This window comes from Artemia sp. Qi Xiang Cuo, chromosome 16 (genome assembly GCF_049724085.1).
Source record: "Artemia sp. Qi Xiang Cuo chromosome 16, ASM4972408v1, whole genome shotgun sequence".
In the NCBI taxonomy this organism is placed as follows: Eukaryota; Metazoa; Arthropoda; class Branchiopoda; order Anostraca; family Artemiidae; genus Artemia; species Artemia sp. Qi Xiang Cuo.
The window spans coordinates 41523819-41541767 of record NC_142809.1 but is presented as its reverse complement, the minus strand read 5'-3'; the positions used below and the strand labels follow the sequence as shown (position 1 = coordinate 41541767).

Here is a 17949-nt window from a genome sequence, read left to right as displayed (position 1 = left end):
GACCAAAAGAAAAAGGTATTCTACAATAAAAATACCTCGAAAAAGGGAACTCTCAAAATCTATACATGTCCTCTCCCTTCTGATTGACGCAACTGTGATTGAAGTATGGAATTGATTATTACCTTTGTACATTTTTATGGTAAATTTCTAAAAATAAGGATTAATTCTGCAATTTAACAGAAAAAATTTTGATCATTGAAATCCAAAATAAAATTATAGAAAACAAATTACAAACTCCATTCCTGACAGAAACAAAACAAACTCTTTAATGCTGGTTTTCCACCAAGCGACTTACACTCTATTCTGATACCAATAATTTATCATTTCTGTCACAATTTGTTGCTTTTTGTCTTATGAAATTAATCGATTTGACAGCCGAGCCGCTAAAACAACGGCAAATAATATCGTGTAAGCCATACTTGCCGCTTTAAAAGATCACGAATAGTGCTTACTGTTTATTTTACATATTTAGACAGGATTTTGTAGCCAGAATTTAGAGTCTATGCTTTTTCGGCTGAAATCGTAAAACGACTTTACTTGTATGATAGCCCCACCCACTACCAAATATTCTTCTAATATGTTTTCCTGACGCTTAATCCTAATGAAACATACCGAAGTAAGATAAAAATATAATACTTTAAAAACAAATTTGGGGTACCAATTTGCACATTAGGTGGGGGGGGGATAAAGTTAGTAGGTCTGTAAACCTAATCTGTTGAGTACAATTATGCTGCATATTATGTAGTAAGAATTGCTTTCTAACTTCACACTGTCCAAATACTTTAACCCCCCCCCCCCCTAATTGGCAAATATATAGCCCAGATTATATATTTTCCATCTATTCTATCACTTCTCTTTTTCTTGTCTCACGATAAGATGAAAGAAACCAACGAAAAAAAAACGGTTCTATAATGCGTCAATGAATGAACAACTTAAGCGATAGTTCGCTTATCTTACAAGTACCGATATTAGTTAAGTGTATCAACTGGAAGCATGATCACACATTTCAGGATTATACTGTAAAAAAAAAAATCTTAAAATGCTACTGTAATCTTAAAATGCAAACCATTTACGGAAATAAGTATTAATTGAAGAACGACAATATCAACAGAACCAAAACTGTAATGAACGGGAGTCTGGAAACAGTAAACCATTATACATGAAAAACCCATCTAGTAAAACCCATCCAAAGTCTGGGAGCCACATTTAAAAATATAAAACTTCCAACCCATTCTCGAACACAATCTGGAAGATTGCTGCAGTCAAATCGAATCGACTTTTAGGAACCTAGTCCCAGGTACATTTATAATCAAAAACTTTTATGCGTCGTCACAAGGATTTTAAAAAGCTTCTCTTCGTCAACTGGACAATGAACTAACTGACATTAAAGCCTCAAAGGGGCGTTTTTCCTTGGTTTTCTTTCTTAGCTAACATTATAATTTTCTTTTATTTGTTTATACAAACTTGACTCAAATTAGTGAATTTACTATGGATAGAGGCTTCAATGCTTAATACAAAATCCAAGAGGGGCTCCCAGCAAAATTATTACGAAATAACTTCTTAATTTTGCTGTTTTTTAAAGGAAGAGCCTATGACACCCTGTCCGTCATCTTCGCAGTATGTAACTCCTGTTTTTGCCAAAAACTATCAAGGCGTTTGGAGATATGTTGTTCAAATACCGTATGAAGGGTACTTTACTCAGACAACAGAAGTGATCAAGTGTATGTAAGTAGCACTTTTTAAGATTGTTTGAAATGCAATACACATGTAGTGGCCCAGCCTATTTCAAACTAAGAAGGGGTTAAACCTATTTTAGACGGGGGAATCCAATTTAGGGAGACGTTGCGTAGAACTCTTTAATAATCAAGAAGCAAACATCTTTTATTATTAAGACGTTTTTGACAATTGGAAGGGGTCCAATTCCACAGACTCAATCTCGACTACACTACTGATGTTCATCCTTAGTAGGAAACTATTGTTCTTTTTTTAAATAACCTTCCAAAAAAGAAGTTTTCGAGGAAAAATAAAGAACTAAAATTTGAAAAGAAAAAAAAGTCAAATAATAATAGACACTTTAAAATGAACAGAAATCACCTTCAATTAATAACTGAGAACCAAAACGAATAGAAAATACAATTAATAATCAAGTCAAATTTAAAAGGAACAGATATTATTACTACCAAAAACAGGAGCAGGGCTAATCCCCTAGGACTTCTAAGGGACAGGGTGTAATTGCAAGTAGTTGCCGTTGCAAGCAGTCACAGTCGCAAGTAGTCGCAGTCGCAAATAGTCAAAGTCTCTAATAGTCGAATTTGCAGCCACAAGTGTTTGCAGTTTACTGCGATTACATCATATTGAGTATTGCCTGAATTTTAAAAAAAGTCAGCGAACTTATGCAATTTCCGTAGAGACCTTAAACAATTTGTTTCGGGTTGTATAATTTTTTGAATTCATAAATTAAAATTGAAATTGTTTGGTCTCAATTTCCTCATAAAAAGATTTTTCTTTCTGTTGGACGGAAGCAAGGGTTTTGGTTGTGTTGGTAAATGGAACGAATTGTTGGTAAACTGGGTTGTTGCGACCAGGAGCCGAAAAAGTGCAGGGTTTTTTCTTTTTCTTTCCTATCTTCTGCTCTCTTTCTTAATTTATTTCCTTAACATACGATATTATATTTATTAAAGGGGTTTATATGCTGCAAGCAAGTGAAAGCTTAAACAGGGTTAAGCGTAACCCGTATTTAATCTAATCTATATCTAGTAACAGCATTAGTAGCTGTAGTAGTGGCATACGTAATAATCGTCCTCACAGTAATTTACAGTAGCGATAGCAGCAATATATATATATATATTTATATATATATATATATATATATATATATATATATATATATATATATATATATATATATATATATATATATATATATATATATATATATATATATATATATATATATATATATATATATATATATATATATATATATATATATATATATATATATATATATATATATATATATATAGGTTAGATTTTATTTACCTTTTGCTTATTTGAAATTGTTTTAATTAAACAGTTGAGGTTTAAGTAAATAGTTGAGTTAATAGGTACAAAGTTCCGTAGACTTTCGCGCGACCGTAAACCCTCATAGGTTTTCTTCAAAGCGAAAGTGCCGTTTAATTTACTTATTTGTTTGTGAATGTGGAATAAAAAACTTATGAACTTATATATTGCATAAAATTGAACTCTAAAAAATAGTGGTTGCAATATTAGCACCAGTCGTAGTAGTTGTAGCCCTGACAGTTTAGGTATAGTACCATCAGCTATTCCTGGGATTTTTATGATACTCTCTTTTGACAACCTGCATGCACATAGCGTGTATTATGCATTAGTAACAGTAGTAGTAGTATTATAGTAGTAAAATTAGTAGTAGAAGTAATGATATTGGTAGCAGTAGTAGTTGTAGCAGCAGTAGTAGTAGAAGTAGCACTAGTAACAGCCCAAAGAGATTCATCTTAATACCCTCAGCCGTTACTGAGATATTGCTGGTACGCCTTTTTGACAATCTGAATATGTAGAGTTCGTTTTGATTTAGTTTTATATCCCCATAAGCTTTTTTTTAAGGTTTCACCTTTATGCCCTCTTCCAATCCTGAGGTCCTGAATCTATGCCATTTTGACAGCCTGGCTGCACTTAAACTCTCTTGATTTAGTTCCATTCGATAACTTTTGACTCTTGAAAATGGCACTAGAATTTTTACTTTCCGATCGAATGAGTCCCTTCCAAAGTCTCTAAGACCACCCGTTCCATAGGAAATGGCTCTGAGAAAAACATTTAATGCCAAGATGCATCGCTATTTGGAAGTTTTAGAATTTTGCTCAGTCCCAATACCCTAACAAAATAAAACAATTACTATACAATGACTTAATAAGACACCCAAACAAACAAAATTGTAGAATAAAAAATCTTGAGTAGTAGTAATAGTATTAGTGGTATTAGTAGTAGTAGAAGTAATAGTAGCACTGAGAGTTTCAACTTAATGCTCTCAGTCCTTCCTCAGGTATTGCTGATACGCCGTTCTAATAACCTGTATAAACAAGTGCCTATTGATTTAGTTTTTCATCCCCATCAACCTTCCCTGAAACTTTCAACTTGGTACCGTGTTATCGGCCTCATATATTTTATTTATGCCATTTGAACAAATTGCATGCACTTATATAAATTTTAATTTAGCTCAATAGCAGTTTTAAAAAGATCAGTAGTAGCAGCAGTGGTACGTAGCAATAGTAGGTGTAGTAGTAGTAATTATTCTAGTAGTTGTCCAAACAGTTTCAACTCAATACCCTCAGCCGTTCCTAGAATATTGTAGACAGGCCCTTCTGACAACCTACCTGTAAATAGTACCTTTTTATTTAGTTTTGTATCCCCACCAAATGTCCCTGAATGTTTCAGCTTAATTTCATTTTCTGTTCCTGAGATATTGTGTCTATGCCATTTTTACAACCTATATGCACTTAAACCCTTTTCATTATGTTAAAAATTAGGGGTAACAGTTGTAGCAGCAGCCCTAATAGCAATATTAGCAGTGATAGCCCTGAAAATTTTAGCTTAATACGTTAAGCCGTTATTGAGATATTGCTAATATGCCCTTCTGACAACCTGAGCGCACTAAGTGCATTTTGATTTATTTCAATATTCTCAATAGGCTCTCAAAGTTTCATCTTAAAACCCTTCCTCTTCAAGATCCAGGATCAAACATACCCCTTATCTAAATAACAAAACCTTATGTAAGACAAGGGTAACTTGCACAGCCTACAGCCCTGGCCGTAAGGACTGTGGTTGGGCGGGAACTTGTAATCCCTGAAGGCATAGTTGTTGGACCTTTTGACTTTCTTGATAAAATAGCTATCTCAAAATTTCTATCAGTGTTGAGCCTGGATCTAAGGGCTAGGGTGTGGAAGGGGGTGTTTGCCCTCCAATCACCTCTGTTTCTTAAAAGAGGTGCTAGATTTCTCAATTTCCAATCGAATAAGCCTCCTACACAGTTTCTGCGACAATTGATTGGATAGAGTAACAATGGGGGTAAAATAATAGATAGATCGCCCTTTGCTCTTTACTTAGGCAGTGTAATGGCGCTGTCTATGATAATAATGTTCATCCCGTGAACCGCAGCAATTTTGGATTTGTTAACGTTTTATAGGAGAAAACGCTCAAAATGTATTTTCTTTTCAGTAAAGTAACACAACTACTTTCAACAACCATCTTAGGCAGTAGGGTTAAAGTTGGGGTGCATATACGGTAATAAAATCGAGTTGAAACTATTGCAAAAGGTGAAACCGCTTTGACCCTGGTTCGGTGGCTCCTTGGTATCCTCCCTGCCAAGGAATACCGAAGGAAACCTGGTATTTTAACACTTACAGTATTATACCAAGTATAGTCTCACTTTATTTACTATCCTGGCCAAAAATAACGTAAAATCCAATGCTGTTATCACGGTTACAGTGATAGCTGACTAAAGAATGAATCGTATCAACCAAAAGTTTTAATTTGTATTTTCAAAAAACTGCCAAGTGAGAAAAAATTGGTATTTCTAGATGATTCAAGAGCAGTAGCTATTATATCGATTAATCTTAACTGTAAGAAATAAAAACAAAACATTTTTTTCAACTGAAAGTAAGAAACAACATCCAAACTCAGAACGAACATAAATTATTCCGCATATTAGGGGGTTGCCTCTTCCTCAATCCTGTATCATTAAGCTAAAGTCTTAAAGTTCTTTTAAACGACTTCTCACTCGAATTCAACGGCCAATGTGCTTGAACTGTTTTTCTTAAATAATTTTGACAGACAGTCAAACTTTAGTCTAAAGAGCAGGGGTTGAGGAAGGGGTAGCCCTCCTCATATACTGGAATAATCTCTATTCATTTTAAAGTTTGGTGTTGCGCCTTACTTTCAGTTGAAATTTTTTTTTTGTTTATTTAATTTCTAACCGTTTCCAATTATGCCCGGAAATCCACCTCCCCCCACTCTATGAAATTTTACCTGGAAAATTCTCCACAGAAAATTTACTCCCCATGAAAAATTTTTCCCGTGAAATTTCCCCTCCCCCGCTGAATATTTCTTCCCTCCCAAATAAAAATTCCGTAACTATATGTAAATAATGGACAAATTACTTAGCTTACAGCCCTTTCCCCTGGGACAATAAGGGTTCAGTGGTGGATCCAGGGGTAGGGTGAGGGGGGTCGCCCCCCACCTAACGTCGTCTTACGTAGTGTAATTTACTTAATTAACGCAAGTTTGCGTTAATTAAACTTGCTCCTAGCGCAAGTTTATCGGCTCAACCTATTCCCCCCCCCCCTACAAAAATCCTGGATCTGACCGTGTGGGGGCTACATTATTCCCAAAGACATAGTTATTGGACCTTTCAACAACGGTGCATCAAATTGCTATCTCAAGATTTTGATCCGATGTTTATGGGAGAAGGGGGTGGGGGAAGGGGCTATCTCGCCTCCAGTATTTTTGATAATTTTTCGCCTCTAGTATTTTTGATAATTTAAGAAAGGCACTTGATCTTTTGATTTTGATTGAATGAGCCCTCTCCCAATATTCTTGGATCATTGCTTTGATGCAATTACCCCTGGAAAAGAAAATAAAAAAACAAACACTTATCCGAGATTTTTCTTCTGGCAAACTATTTTTGGGTGCCATATGGCACCCAAAAATGGCACTTCTGGTGCCATTTTTGGAGTGGAAAGGCTGAAGAGCAAAGAAAAGATACCGTTATAATCTCCATGGTCAAAAACTCTAAATCTGAGGTTTCGAATCCCCTATATTGTATAATCGGCCTAACAGCCCTCTTAATAAGTTTCGTTAATCGTCATCTGATTTATGGAACTATGCTAGTTCTTTTGGCTAGGCCGGTTTTCGGCTAGTGGTGTCAATTCGAAAAATTTACTGATGATGGCAAAATGAACTTTTTAGCACATAAGAGGGGAGTAGATTTTTGGTTTTTAAATTTTTCAATAAAAATACTGAAAAGGGCATTTTTTAATACAAATACTCTAAAAAATATTTTTCAAAACCTAGGGGTGAACAGGCTACCTTACACCCTCTCCCTAGTTATCGCCACTAGAGCTAGGTGGCAGCTTCAACATGGTGGAGATATGTTTAAAGGCTCAATTCGTAACCCTTGATCAAATCAACAAGCTTTTAGGCAAATTTATATTTGAAAAGAACATAGCAAGGCGAATTGAATGGTCATAAGACTTTCGAGTTATTAGCTATCTTGCTGTTATAAATTTCTAGCATGTAACAAATGAGTTATTGGAAACAGCTAGAAACATAAAACAAACATGGTTTGAGATGACATGGCGTGATAGTGGTAAGGATATTTTTACGGGCATCTATTGTCCGTGATAACTTAGGCTCGAATCTAGCCTAAGACATTTTTTTTAATTTTACTCAGTTTGTAGCACATCACTAGCAGTGAAGGAAAAAAGGCGAAGAATAAGAAAAATGAGCACTTCAGTGCTCTCATGCAAAAAAGTGGTTTTCCTTGATGTTCAGGGGGTGGGGTCTGAAATTATCCTGTACAGGGTAGTCTACCGTGGAATAGCTTTGTTTTTTTTTAATAATGAAATTAATGCAAAACAAAGACTAGCTATATTGTCCTGCAAAATATGATAATAAACTGAAACTGTACCTCTTAACCTTGAATTAAGGGATCAGCCAGTTATTTACCAGACAATTGGGTATTGTGCACATAAATCCAACCAGGTCTTTTCGTCTCTCATTTTTTTTTCTACCGTTGTTTTTTTCCCTTGATCATTCCTTATAACATTTCTTATAACGCAAACTATTCAGCCACTAGGTATCGGTATCTAGGTAATTCGGTATCTATATTCTTTAATGCGATAGTAACTAAGTTAATCTTTTATTTATTTATGCCTAAGCCACAACTCAGTCACAATTATTCACGTTTTAGTGTCAAACTTATACTTTGCTACAGAACTTGACAGTTTAAATAACAAAAAATTGGTTTGTAAAGCAATTTCCACATATTATATTTCAAGCAATTGTTTGCTAATGCTAAGTATTTGTTGCTTCTGCCAGATTCATCATACAGATAAGAAAACTTTACTCCAAGCTTTCAAATTTGTTATTTTAAAAAATGTATGCCTTAAACTTTAACTTTAATTAGTCAATCATTACTTTACGATTAAAATTTGATTATCATACTGCTCACCAAATTACGCCCAGGTTGCATTTTAGGCGCTCTAGTTATGTTCAATGTCCATTGTATCCACATATTGTGAATCGGGCATTGTTATCCAATAACATAAGACCTATGTTCCTGTGGAAGTATCAGTAGTAAAAAAGAAATTAAAATAAACAAACATATTTCGTTTTAGAAGTCAGCGTTGTCACTATCTTGACGGAACCTGTCTTGCTTCACCAAGGTGGGTATCTCTTTTAGTAGCGGAGCTATATTATCCTCTTTCCAGCTTCAACAGTGTTGCGGATGTTGTGGCCGACACTAAGAAAGACAGAGGTACGTTATCTATAAATCTTAACTTAAGATCTGAATGTAATCCCGCTTCAAACGTGGCAATTCAGAAAGCGTTACGTGACATTTCTGTCTTAAATTCCCAGCATCGAATTTTGGAATTTTAAAGTTTCGTTTTTTCCTAATAAAAACACTTTTTCTTTTATCATTTATAGAACTAACTAGGAAACTCTTCTGACGAAAAAACTTGAATTACAGTATTTGATCTCTATTAACAGTCGAGAAACTCTAAATTTATATTTCTGTTATTTGCTTTCATATGGAATTTGTGTCTTGCAACATAATAAATTTACAAGCTGACATTAATTACTAAGAGAGGGAAATTGCTACCCCACTAATCTTCCGGTGTGAATGCAGTTATAAAATTTCTCCTTTTTACAGAACTGTAGTAACTTATACAGTGAAGCTTGTATACAGATATATATGTTTGTAGCTTAGGCCAGTGGCGGTTCTATGCCTGGGTAGGGGGGGGGGGGGCAGTAGCCTCTCTTGTTTTGTCTGACATTAAACTCCTTTTATTTTACATTTTTAAACTCTTATTAAAGTATTTGATTAACTAAGAAATTGTCGCAATTGCATTCTTGTATACCTTGTCCCTTCCCAGTTTATGAGGCCTAAAACCATTACCGGGTTAGGTGGTTATTTGCAGCAATTTATAGTGTGCCTATTTGCAACAAAAAGCTAAGCAAAAAAAGAGTAAAAACCCTCTTCCATACATGTAATAATTTTAGAATGTTTCTAATCCTAATATCATCATTATCAATAAAAAACTTTTATATCTTTTTTTAGTTGAATTACTCAAAATCGAACTACTCTAGTTGCGTGCTTTTAAAGCCTGAAACAATTCATGCTTATTGTCCTTTTGAAATTAACCGGACTTTCTTGAATAGTCTTTCAATATTTTGTATATAAAACTACCATTCAGTGGTCCAAAATGGGCTAAAATTGAAGATTTATTTCTTGGAAGACTCTGAACAATTTTTTCCATTAATTTTGATTGATATGAAAGAAAAGAAAATGACTCCAATCATGCTAAATTCAATGTTAATATGTTTTGCATCATCTTTGGGTCTTCGTTTAACATAAAAACACTCTTAATTCTACAAATTTATTCAAAGGAAAATGATTTTTAACCTTGTCGTGCTCACTGTCTTTTCCCAGAGCTGCGTTAGGGACGAAGCAAAACTCGTTAAAATAGAAGAAAGACCTCTTATAGTGGAAAGAGCTCAAGGTTTAGTTAAATACATTTTTAAAATAAAAAATTACTGTCAAGGTCGTATTCAGGGGAGGGATTAATGGGTTTGAACCTCCTCCTCCCTACGAAATGTCAGACGACTCGTAAACACGTTTTTAAACACATTTTAAACACAACTCGTAAACTCGTAAAAATGCATAAGAACATGTTTTGTTGATTTTTTAAGTTTTTTTTACCTCCCTCCCCCATTCAAAACCCCCTCCCTAGAACAAAATCGTGGATACGCCCCTTGTAATTATTCTAGTGAATTCTTATCTTCTTCTTATTGCCTGTTTGATCGGGTACCGAAAAAATATTGGTTGCGCATCGAGGGGCAAATGAGAATATTATATTCATAACCCTCTGAGACTATAACATTTACAGGCTTACTTTTAATAGGAGGATCTCGCCAAAAATAAAAAAAAATCAGGTCAAAGCAATCACCGTTGTTGTTGGTTGTCTTAGCTTAAAGTAAGGAAATCAGCCTTACTTCGGGTTTAAAATTGTCAATCAGGTTGACAATTTTTCAAATTCAAACCTGTTGAATAGGCTTTATAGGTAAGATACTGTTTGCAATTCATAGTAATTTATTCAAATACTTTTTTAGTTAAACAAATGAAGCCCCCATTTGATGTTTCGAATACGTTTCGTGAAGATAGGAGAAAGAGAGATACCTCTCAGTGCGATGGTGTGGACGAAATAGGATGTTATCAAGTAAGAACAATTTATAGTACGAACACATATGGGATAGTTAAACAAAAGAAATAATTCACAGCCAGGGAATAATACTACCTATAGTGGGGTCACCAAGCCCCAGCACTCAGTACGCGACAGGCTTCTATGTATGGATTTTCATTGTCGCTTTTCTTCTAACCGCTGACGTGAGCCTCTTCTTGATGTCTTGACGTCACCGCAGGTTCGTTATAGCCACCCTAGGAAAAATAAGAATTTTTCCTTTAAATCCTGACCTAATTCGATCGTTTTTGTGTCCAGTCTCCGCTGTTCCTATTTTTCCAACCGTAGATTTTATTGTCCAATTTTGTTCGTCTTTACCTCAGAAAGTTTTTTCCGCGCCTTTTCTTTAGCAGTCTATATTCATACATCATCTCATTTAATTTCTTAAGACGTTATATATAACATTTACGTCATTTCCAGTTTCCAACCACAGGTCACTGTTCAAAATTGTGTTTATAATTCAATGTGATTCTCGCTGTCAATTGTTCCATACCTTTTTCTTTAGCTGTTGCAGTTCTCTATTTCACTAGTTTTCTAATCACATTTATCTGTGCTTCATTTTCATCAACCAACCCCTTAAACATTTTAAATGACCTTAAATTAGACTAGCACATTTTCAAAATTACATTTTTTTTTGTTATTGGGCCTTTACCTTTTCCCTTGGCTTGTCTTTTGTCATTATGAAAAATATAACACCAAACCTTTGTTTTTTCAACAGAGGCTGATGCAGTATCACTTTCTTGGCTAACGTCCTAATAAACTCCAATGTCTTTGTTTATAGCTATTTATAGCTTGGAGCTTTTGTAAGAAGTTGAACGTCGACTTTTACCCCGGCTTGTCTTTTGTCATTATGAAATACATATCGCCGACTTTCTGTTTTTTTAACAATGACATGGTAAGCATTGATGACCTTATCCATGTAAAAATACCCAATCATCATAACTATCATTTTCAATTTTGACACGTTTTGATTCTTGCCTGCGCTTATCTTTTGAACTCATTTTCTTTCTTCTTCATTTCAGATTTTCATTAGTTCAGACAATTTGCCAATTCCCTTTGCTTTAGCTGCCCTTATTGGTCTCATTTTACATGATGGTCTAAGTTGTAAATTTGTTAATTGTTCAGATGATGGGACAAAAACTTCTTTTTCTCTCAACGAATTATAATTCATAACATTTATAAACTGGTGTTTTTAGGTCTTGTCTCATTTGATAGTCCAGGCTGTTGATTTTCAGCCAATGGGGATTTTTTTTTCTGGCTGTTTTCTTGGTCTTATCACGTTAAATAGTTCAGGTGGTTCCAACGAACCATCATTTGTATTATAACCCCATCTTTCTTTCTTCTTCATTTTTGATTTTCATTACTTCAGACAATTTGGCAATTCCTTTTGCTTTAGCTGCCTTTATTGATCTAGTCTTACATGATGGTCCCGGTTGTAGATTTTTTTAATTGCGCAGGTGTTGGGACAAAAAATTATTTTTGTTCCTATTCATAACACTTGTAAGTTTTTGCTATTTGAGTCTCGTCTCATTCGATGGTCCAGGTTGTTGATATTCATACAATGTGAATTTATTGCCAATGAAATTTGCTCTAGCTGCCCTTATTGGTCTATTCTTACATGATAGTCCAGGTTGTAGATTTGTTAGTTGTTCAGGTAGTGGTTCACAAACTTCTTTTTTTTTATTCCAACGAATTATCATTTATAACACTTGTAAATTTTCGTTTTTAGTGTCAACCTTTAGATACGTTTCTTATACTGATATGTCTTTTCATACTGTTGTCTTTTCAAAGATACTTAATTACTGAAACAAGTCTGATTTCTAACACAGATTGTCTACTTTTAGCTTCCAACTTTTGGTTTTCGTTTTTAAGATTTTTGAATTATTGTACTCCCCTGTTAAAGTATATACAAATATTTTTGTAATTACCAGTTTTTGCATATATATATATATATATATATATATATATATATATATATATATATATATATATATATATATATATATATATATATATATATATATATATATATATATATATATATATATATATATATATATATGTATGTATGTACATGTATATGTATTAACAATTATAATTAAAGAAAATTAAATATAAAACTGTAAAATATAAAATTAAGTACAAAAGATTATAATTATAAAGAAAAAGTTTGAAAAATCCATAGCATGATATTTGTCTGTGAAGCTGGTATCAGGCAGTAGTGACAATAAACACGATCTTGGATTGCAAATATTTGCAAAAGAATTATTCTCATAGGTAAAAAATAATAGCTAGTAAAATATTATTTCTTCCTAATATTTTAATTTTATTTTTATCCTTTAGTTCCACTGTTATACATATCCAGTTGGCTATTACATCAATTTAGCATTTAACAGCACCACGAGAGGCGAATCTAAACAAAGGGAGTGTCTTATATTAAAGACATCAAACTTGTGTTTGGATACCAAAATTCAAGTACCAATATTTGTAAAATGTTTTTTTGATTCACTGAAAATCATGGCCAGTAAATGATTATCAGTTCTTTATTTTATCTTCTATTTAACTCCAACACTACACCCATCTAGCCCATATACTTTTGGTTAATCTATTTTCCTCAGAATTGTCATTCTGCTTTACCATTTTACTATACATAATTTTTTATTTATTAAGTGGTTCTTTTACTTCTTTAAAAATTCTTGCTTCCTAAGGGTTGTGAATCTTTTAGAAGTTGTTAGACTACTTTTGTTAGTGTGTAATGTCTACTTTTGAAGTCAACGGCCTCTGAGTGGGTTAATGTTGGGGCGACCTGATTGCAGTAGCAGCAAGTCAGCAAACAGAAACTCTATGAATACGTTCTTAGATCCACTGAGCGAAGTTCAGAAGACGCAACTTAAATTCCATCCACGACTGAAAGCACAATTTAAGCTCAACTTCTTTCCCTGTGATTCCCTATTAACGACACTTTCGACCTTCTTGTTTCTATTTCTACCCAGTTGAATTACTGAATTACTGAGGTAATCTCCTTTATTTCTCCTTTCTATAATCAATACCCTTTCTATTTATTATTATTTATTCTATAAAATTTATTTTATTTATATTTTTTATATTAATTTATCTATTAAATTTATTTATTATATTATTTATTATATCTATTTATTATATCACATTTTCTATTTGTTTCTATTTATTCTTCTTCGTGATCCACTTATTGGTTACGATTAACAGTGATAGAAATGGAATTTGCTCGCGCGAATGACAACATGAGAAAGGATACTTAACACTACAACTACTACTACTACTAACAACTCACCACAGCACCAAGTCGCCTGAGGCCAACATAGCTACGCACGCTTCTCCTTCATTCCAATTTATTCGGAACCTATCTCTTTACACGCTCCCAGGAAGTTCCTATTTCCTATAAATCTTTCTTTATGACATCAGTAGAGAGGGGTCAGGAGGCGCGATCACGCACCCCTGCTGCCACCTATAACTTTTTTTACATAATTCATGGATGGTTATGTGTGTCGGTCGATTTATTTGATGTTTTTCATGGATGTTTAATGGTTTTTGTCAGTGAGAATTTAAAAAACAGGAACTTTGTCACATTTATGGATGTCAACAGCAATTCATGTCTGTTATATGGTTTTCTCAGTGAGAATGAAAAAACAGGAATTTTCTCACTTGGAAAAACATGAATTATCTCACATGGAAAACTATAAACCACTTGGTCCTGTCACGAGTAGCACCTGTGAACTTGATTTACATAATCGCTATGGGAAATTATTGATTAACGAAGGTGGGAATTAAGAAACATTAAGGCTTCTTTAATCTTAGGTCTGAGGGATAAACGTTCTTTAGGTCAGAGAGAAAAATTAATATTCTATTTTCAAATAGGGCTTCATTGATCTTTAGTGTCAGGAATTATAATTGACATCACTTGTTATCTTGGAATTATGCAGGAGTCTAAAGAGATAGAAATTCTATTTTTAAATACGGCTTCACGGAGCTTTAAGTCGGAGAGATAAATTGATATTCTAACGAAACCCTAATAGTTTAGCTAGGAAAATTTATGAGATGAAGAGATTAACGTAGGAAAAGGTTTCTTATTAATTTGAAATGCATTAGCGCAGAGATGCCAATAACAAAGGAACACGCTGAATTTACGTTTAGGGATTATTTGGGCGAAACCGTTTTAGACAGGTTATGGAACTATTTCGGCGAAACAGTTAGAGACATTTTGAAAGAAGATTTTGAAGAGATTTTAGACGAGAATTTGAGGGTGAAACTCTGTGGTCGTTATAATACACAAGGTCCATTTGAACAGTGTTGTGAGGTCCTCTACCCCAACCCCAAAGGGTTCCAATCCTCCTACCCCAACCCCGAAGGAAGCCCCCGGTCCTCAAAGGCTCCCCAAGCTCCCAAAGGGCCACCGGCGCCCCCAAAGGCCCACCCAGACCCCCAAAGACCATCCCCGGGCCCCCAAAGGCCCATCGAGCTCCCAAAGGACCAACGGGGTCCCAAAGGCCCTCCACCGGCCCCCAACTGCCCCCCGGACCCTCAAAGGCCCCCCAAGCTCCCAAAGGGCCACCAGCGCCCCCAAAGGCCCACCCAGACCCCCAAAGGCCATCCCCGGGCCCCCCAAAGGCCCATCGAGCTCCCAAAGGACCAAGGGGTCCCAAAGGCCCCCCAGGCCCCCAACTGCCCCCTCGGACCCCCAAAGGCCCTCCCTGTGCCCCAAAGGCCCTCCCTGTGCCCCAAAGGCCCTCCACCGGTCCCCAAATGTCCCCCAGGCCCCCAACTGTCCCCTGGACCCTCAAAGGCCCCCCAAGCTCCCAAAGGGCCACCGGCGCCCCCAAAGGCCCACCCAGACCCCCAAAGGCCATCCCCGGGCCCCCCAAAGGCCCATCGAGCTCCCAAAGGACCAACGGGGTCCCAAAGAACCCCCAGGCCCCCAACTGCCCCCGGACCCCCAAAGGCCCTCCCAGTACCCCAAACGCCCGCCCAGTGCCCCAAAGGCCCGCCCCCCGCCCCCAAAGGTCCCCCCGACCAGCCAAGCGCCACCCGGATGCGCCCGGGGCCCGGAACGCACCGCAGGTTGCGCCGCCGGGCTGCGCCGCGGGTCAGGACCGCGCCGCAGGGGATGCGCCGCAGGGAGGCACCACAGGAAAGCGCCGCAGGATGCGCCACAGGGATGCGCCGCAAAAAAAAAAGTAAACTAAAAAGTAAAAATTTCGAAATGTTATCCCCCAAACGCCCTCCTCAGACCCCCAAAGGCCCTCTCCCGGTCCCCAAAGGTCCCTCCGAGCTCCCAAAGGACCACCCGCCCACAAGGGACCCACAGACCCACAAAGGCTCTCCCCCAGCACCCGTCTTTCGTTGATGTGTGTTGTCTGAAACCTATGATTTGGGATGTGTAGTTTGCTTGGAATAGGATGCAGTATCAAAAAGGGCTGATTCGATTGGAAGTTAGAAGCGCTTGTGTCCTTTTTAATAGTCAAAGTAATTGGAGGATAACTAACTCCCCTCTCACGCCCACCATTTCCCAAAACACATCCAATCCAAATTTTGAGATAGCCATTTGTTTGACATTGTTAAAAAGTCAGGAAATTATGTTTTTGAGGATGACACTCCCCCACAGCCCTCAGGGCAAGGGTTCTAAGTTATGTCCTGGAGGCATATAAGTTTTTTTTATGGAAAGCATTGGCATAGAAACTTCAAAAAGGGCACTTTCTATCAAAGGAGTTGTTTGTTTGATACTTTGTATCAAAAAAGGGCTCATCCAATTGGAAATTGGAATAGCTAGTGCCCTTTCTAATAGTTGAAAGTGATTGGAAGGCAACTAACACCCCTTCCTTGCCCAACATTACCCAATGTCAAATAGAAAACAGGCATAAAATATTTTCGAACGTACTAAGTAATTATACGAAAGACACACACACACATATACACAAATACACACATTCACACACATACACACATACACATACACATACAAATAAACGTATACACAAGCACGCATACACACATTCGCATACGTACACACAAAAACATACACACATACACTTACACACACATACACACACACACATACACATACACACACACACACACATACACAAATACACACACACACATACATACACACAGACACATACACATACACACACATACAAGCACATACAAATATACACATACACACATACACACACACACATACACATACATACACATACAAATACACACATAAACACAAACATAGAAACACAAACACACACATAAAAAAAAACACATACACACAGATACACAAAAATACACACACACATACAAACACATACAAAAACAGATACACAAACACAGACACACACACACATGCACACATACACATATACATACATACACACAGATACACACACACACACACACACACATACAAAAACATAAACAAACAAATATATAAACACAAAAACATACACAAAAACATACACACACACACACACACATACACATACACATACACACACATACACACACACATAAAGACACACACAGACACACACATACACACATACAAATACACACACACATACATACACACAAATACAAAAAAACAAAAACACACATAAACACACAAACTTACAGACATACAGATACACACACACACACACACACACACACACACACACTGACACACACACACATAAACACATACACATACAAACACACACATATCCACACAAACACAAAAACATACAAACATACATATACACAAAAACATAAAAAAATACATAAACAAACACATACATACACATAAACAAACAAATACACACACAAACATAAAAACACACATAAAAAAACACATACACACAAACACAAACACAAACACACATACACTCACACATACACGCACACACACTGAGACACACTCACACACACACACCCACACAAACATAAACAAACAAACATACAAACACAAAAGCAAACACAAACATACACACACACACACAGAAATACAAACACACATACACACATAAACATACAAACAACCACATACGAATAAACAAAAAAACATTCAAATACACACATACAAATAAACAAATACACACAAACACATACACAAACAAATACACACACACACAAACAAACCAACAAACACACAAACACACACCCAAAAACACACAAACAACCACACAAATAAAAAAACATACACACAAAAACCCCAAATTTAACACAAAGAATCACACACAAACACAAACACACACACAGACATACACATACACACACACACACCTATATACACAAACACATACATACACACACACACACAAACACACACATACGCACACACACAAATACACACACACACACACACACACACAAACATACGCACGCACACACATACACACACACACACACA

General features: G+C 36.0%; 1 protein-coding gene across 1 annotated transcript in view; it reads left to right on the top strand.

Moving 5' to 3' along the window:
• spz6 (Spaetzle domain-containing protein 6) overlaps nucleotides 1-17949 on the top strand; it is a 72657-nt gene that overhangs the window by 43783 nt on the left and 10925 nt on the right. The window contains exons 7-9 of the mRNA XM_089102395.1: nucleotides 1583-1725; nucleotides 8412-8551; nucleotides 10408-10514. Coding sequence (XP_088958521.1) covers nucleotides 1583-1725; nucleotides 8412-8551; nucleotides 10408-10514 — 390 coding nt within the window. The remainder of the gene's footprint in view (nucleotides 1-1582; nucleotides 1726-8411; nucleotides 8552-10407; nucleotides 10515-17949) is intronic.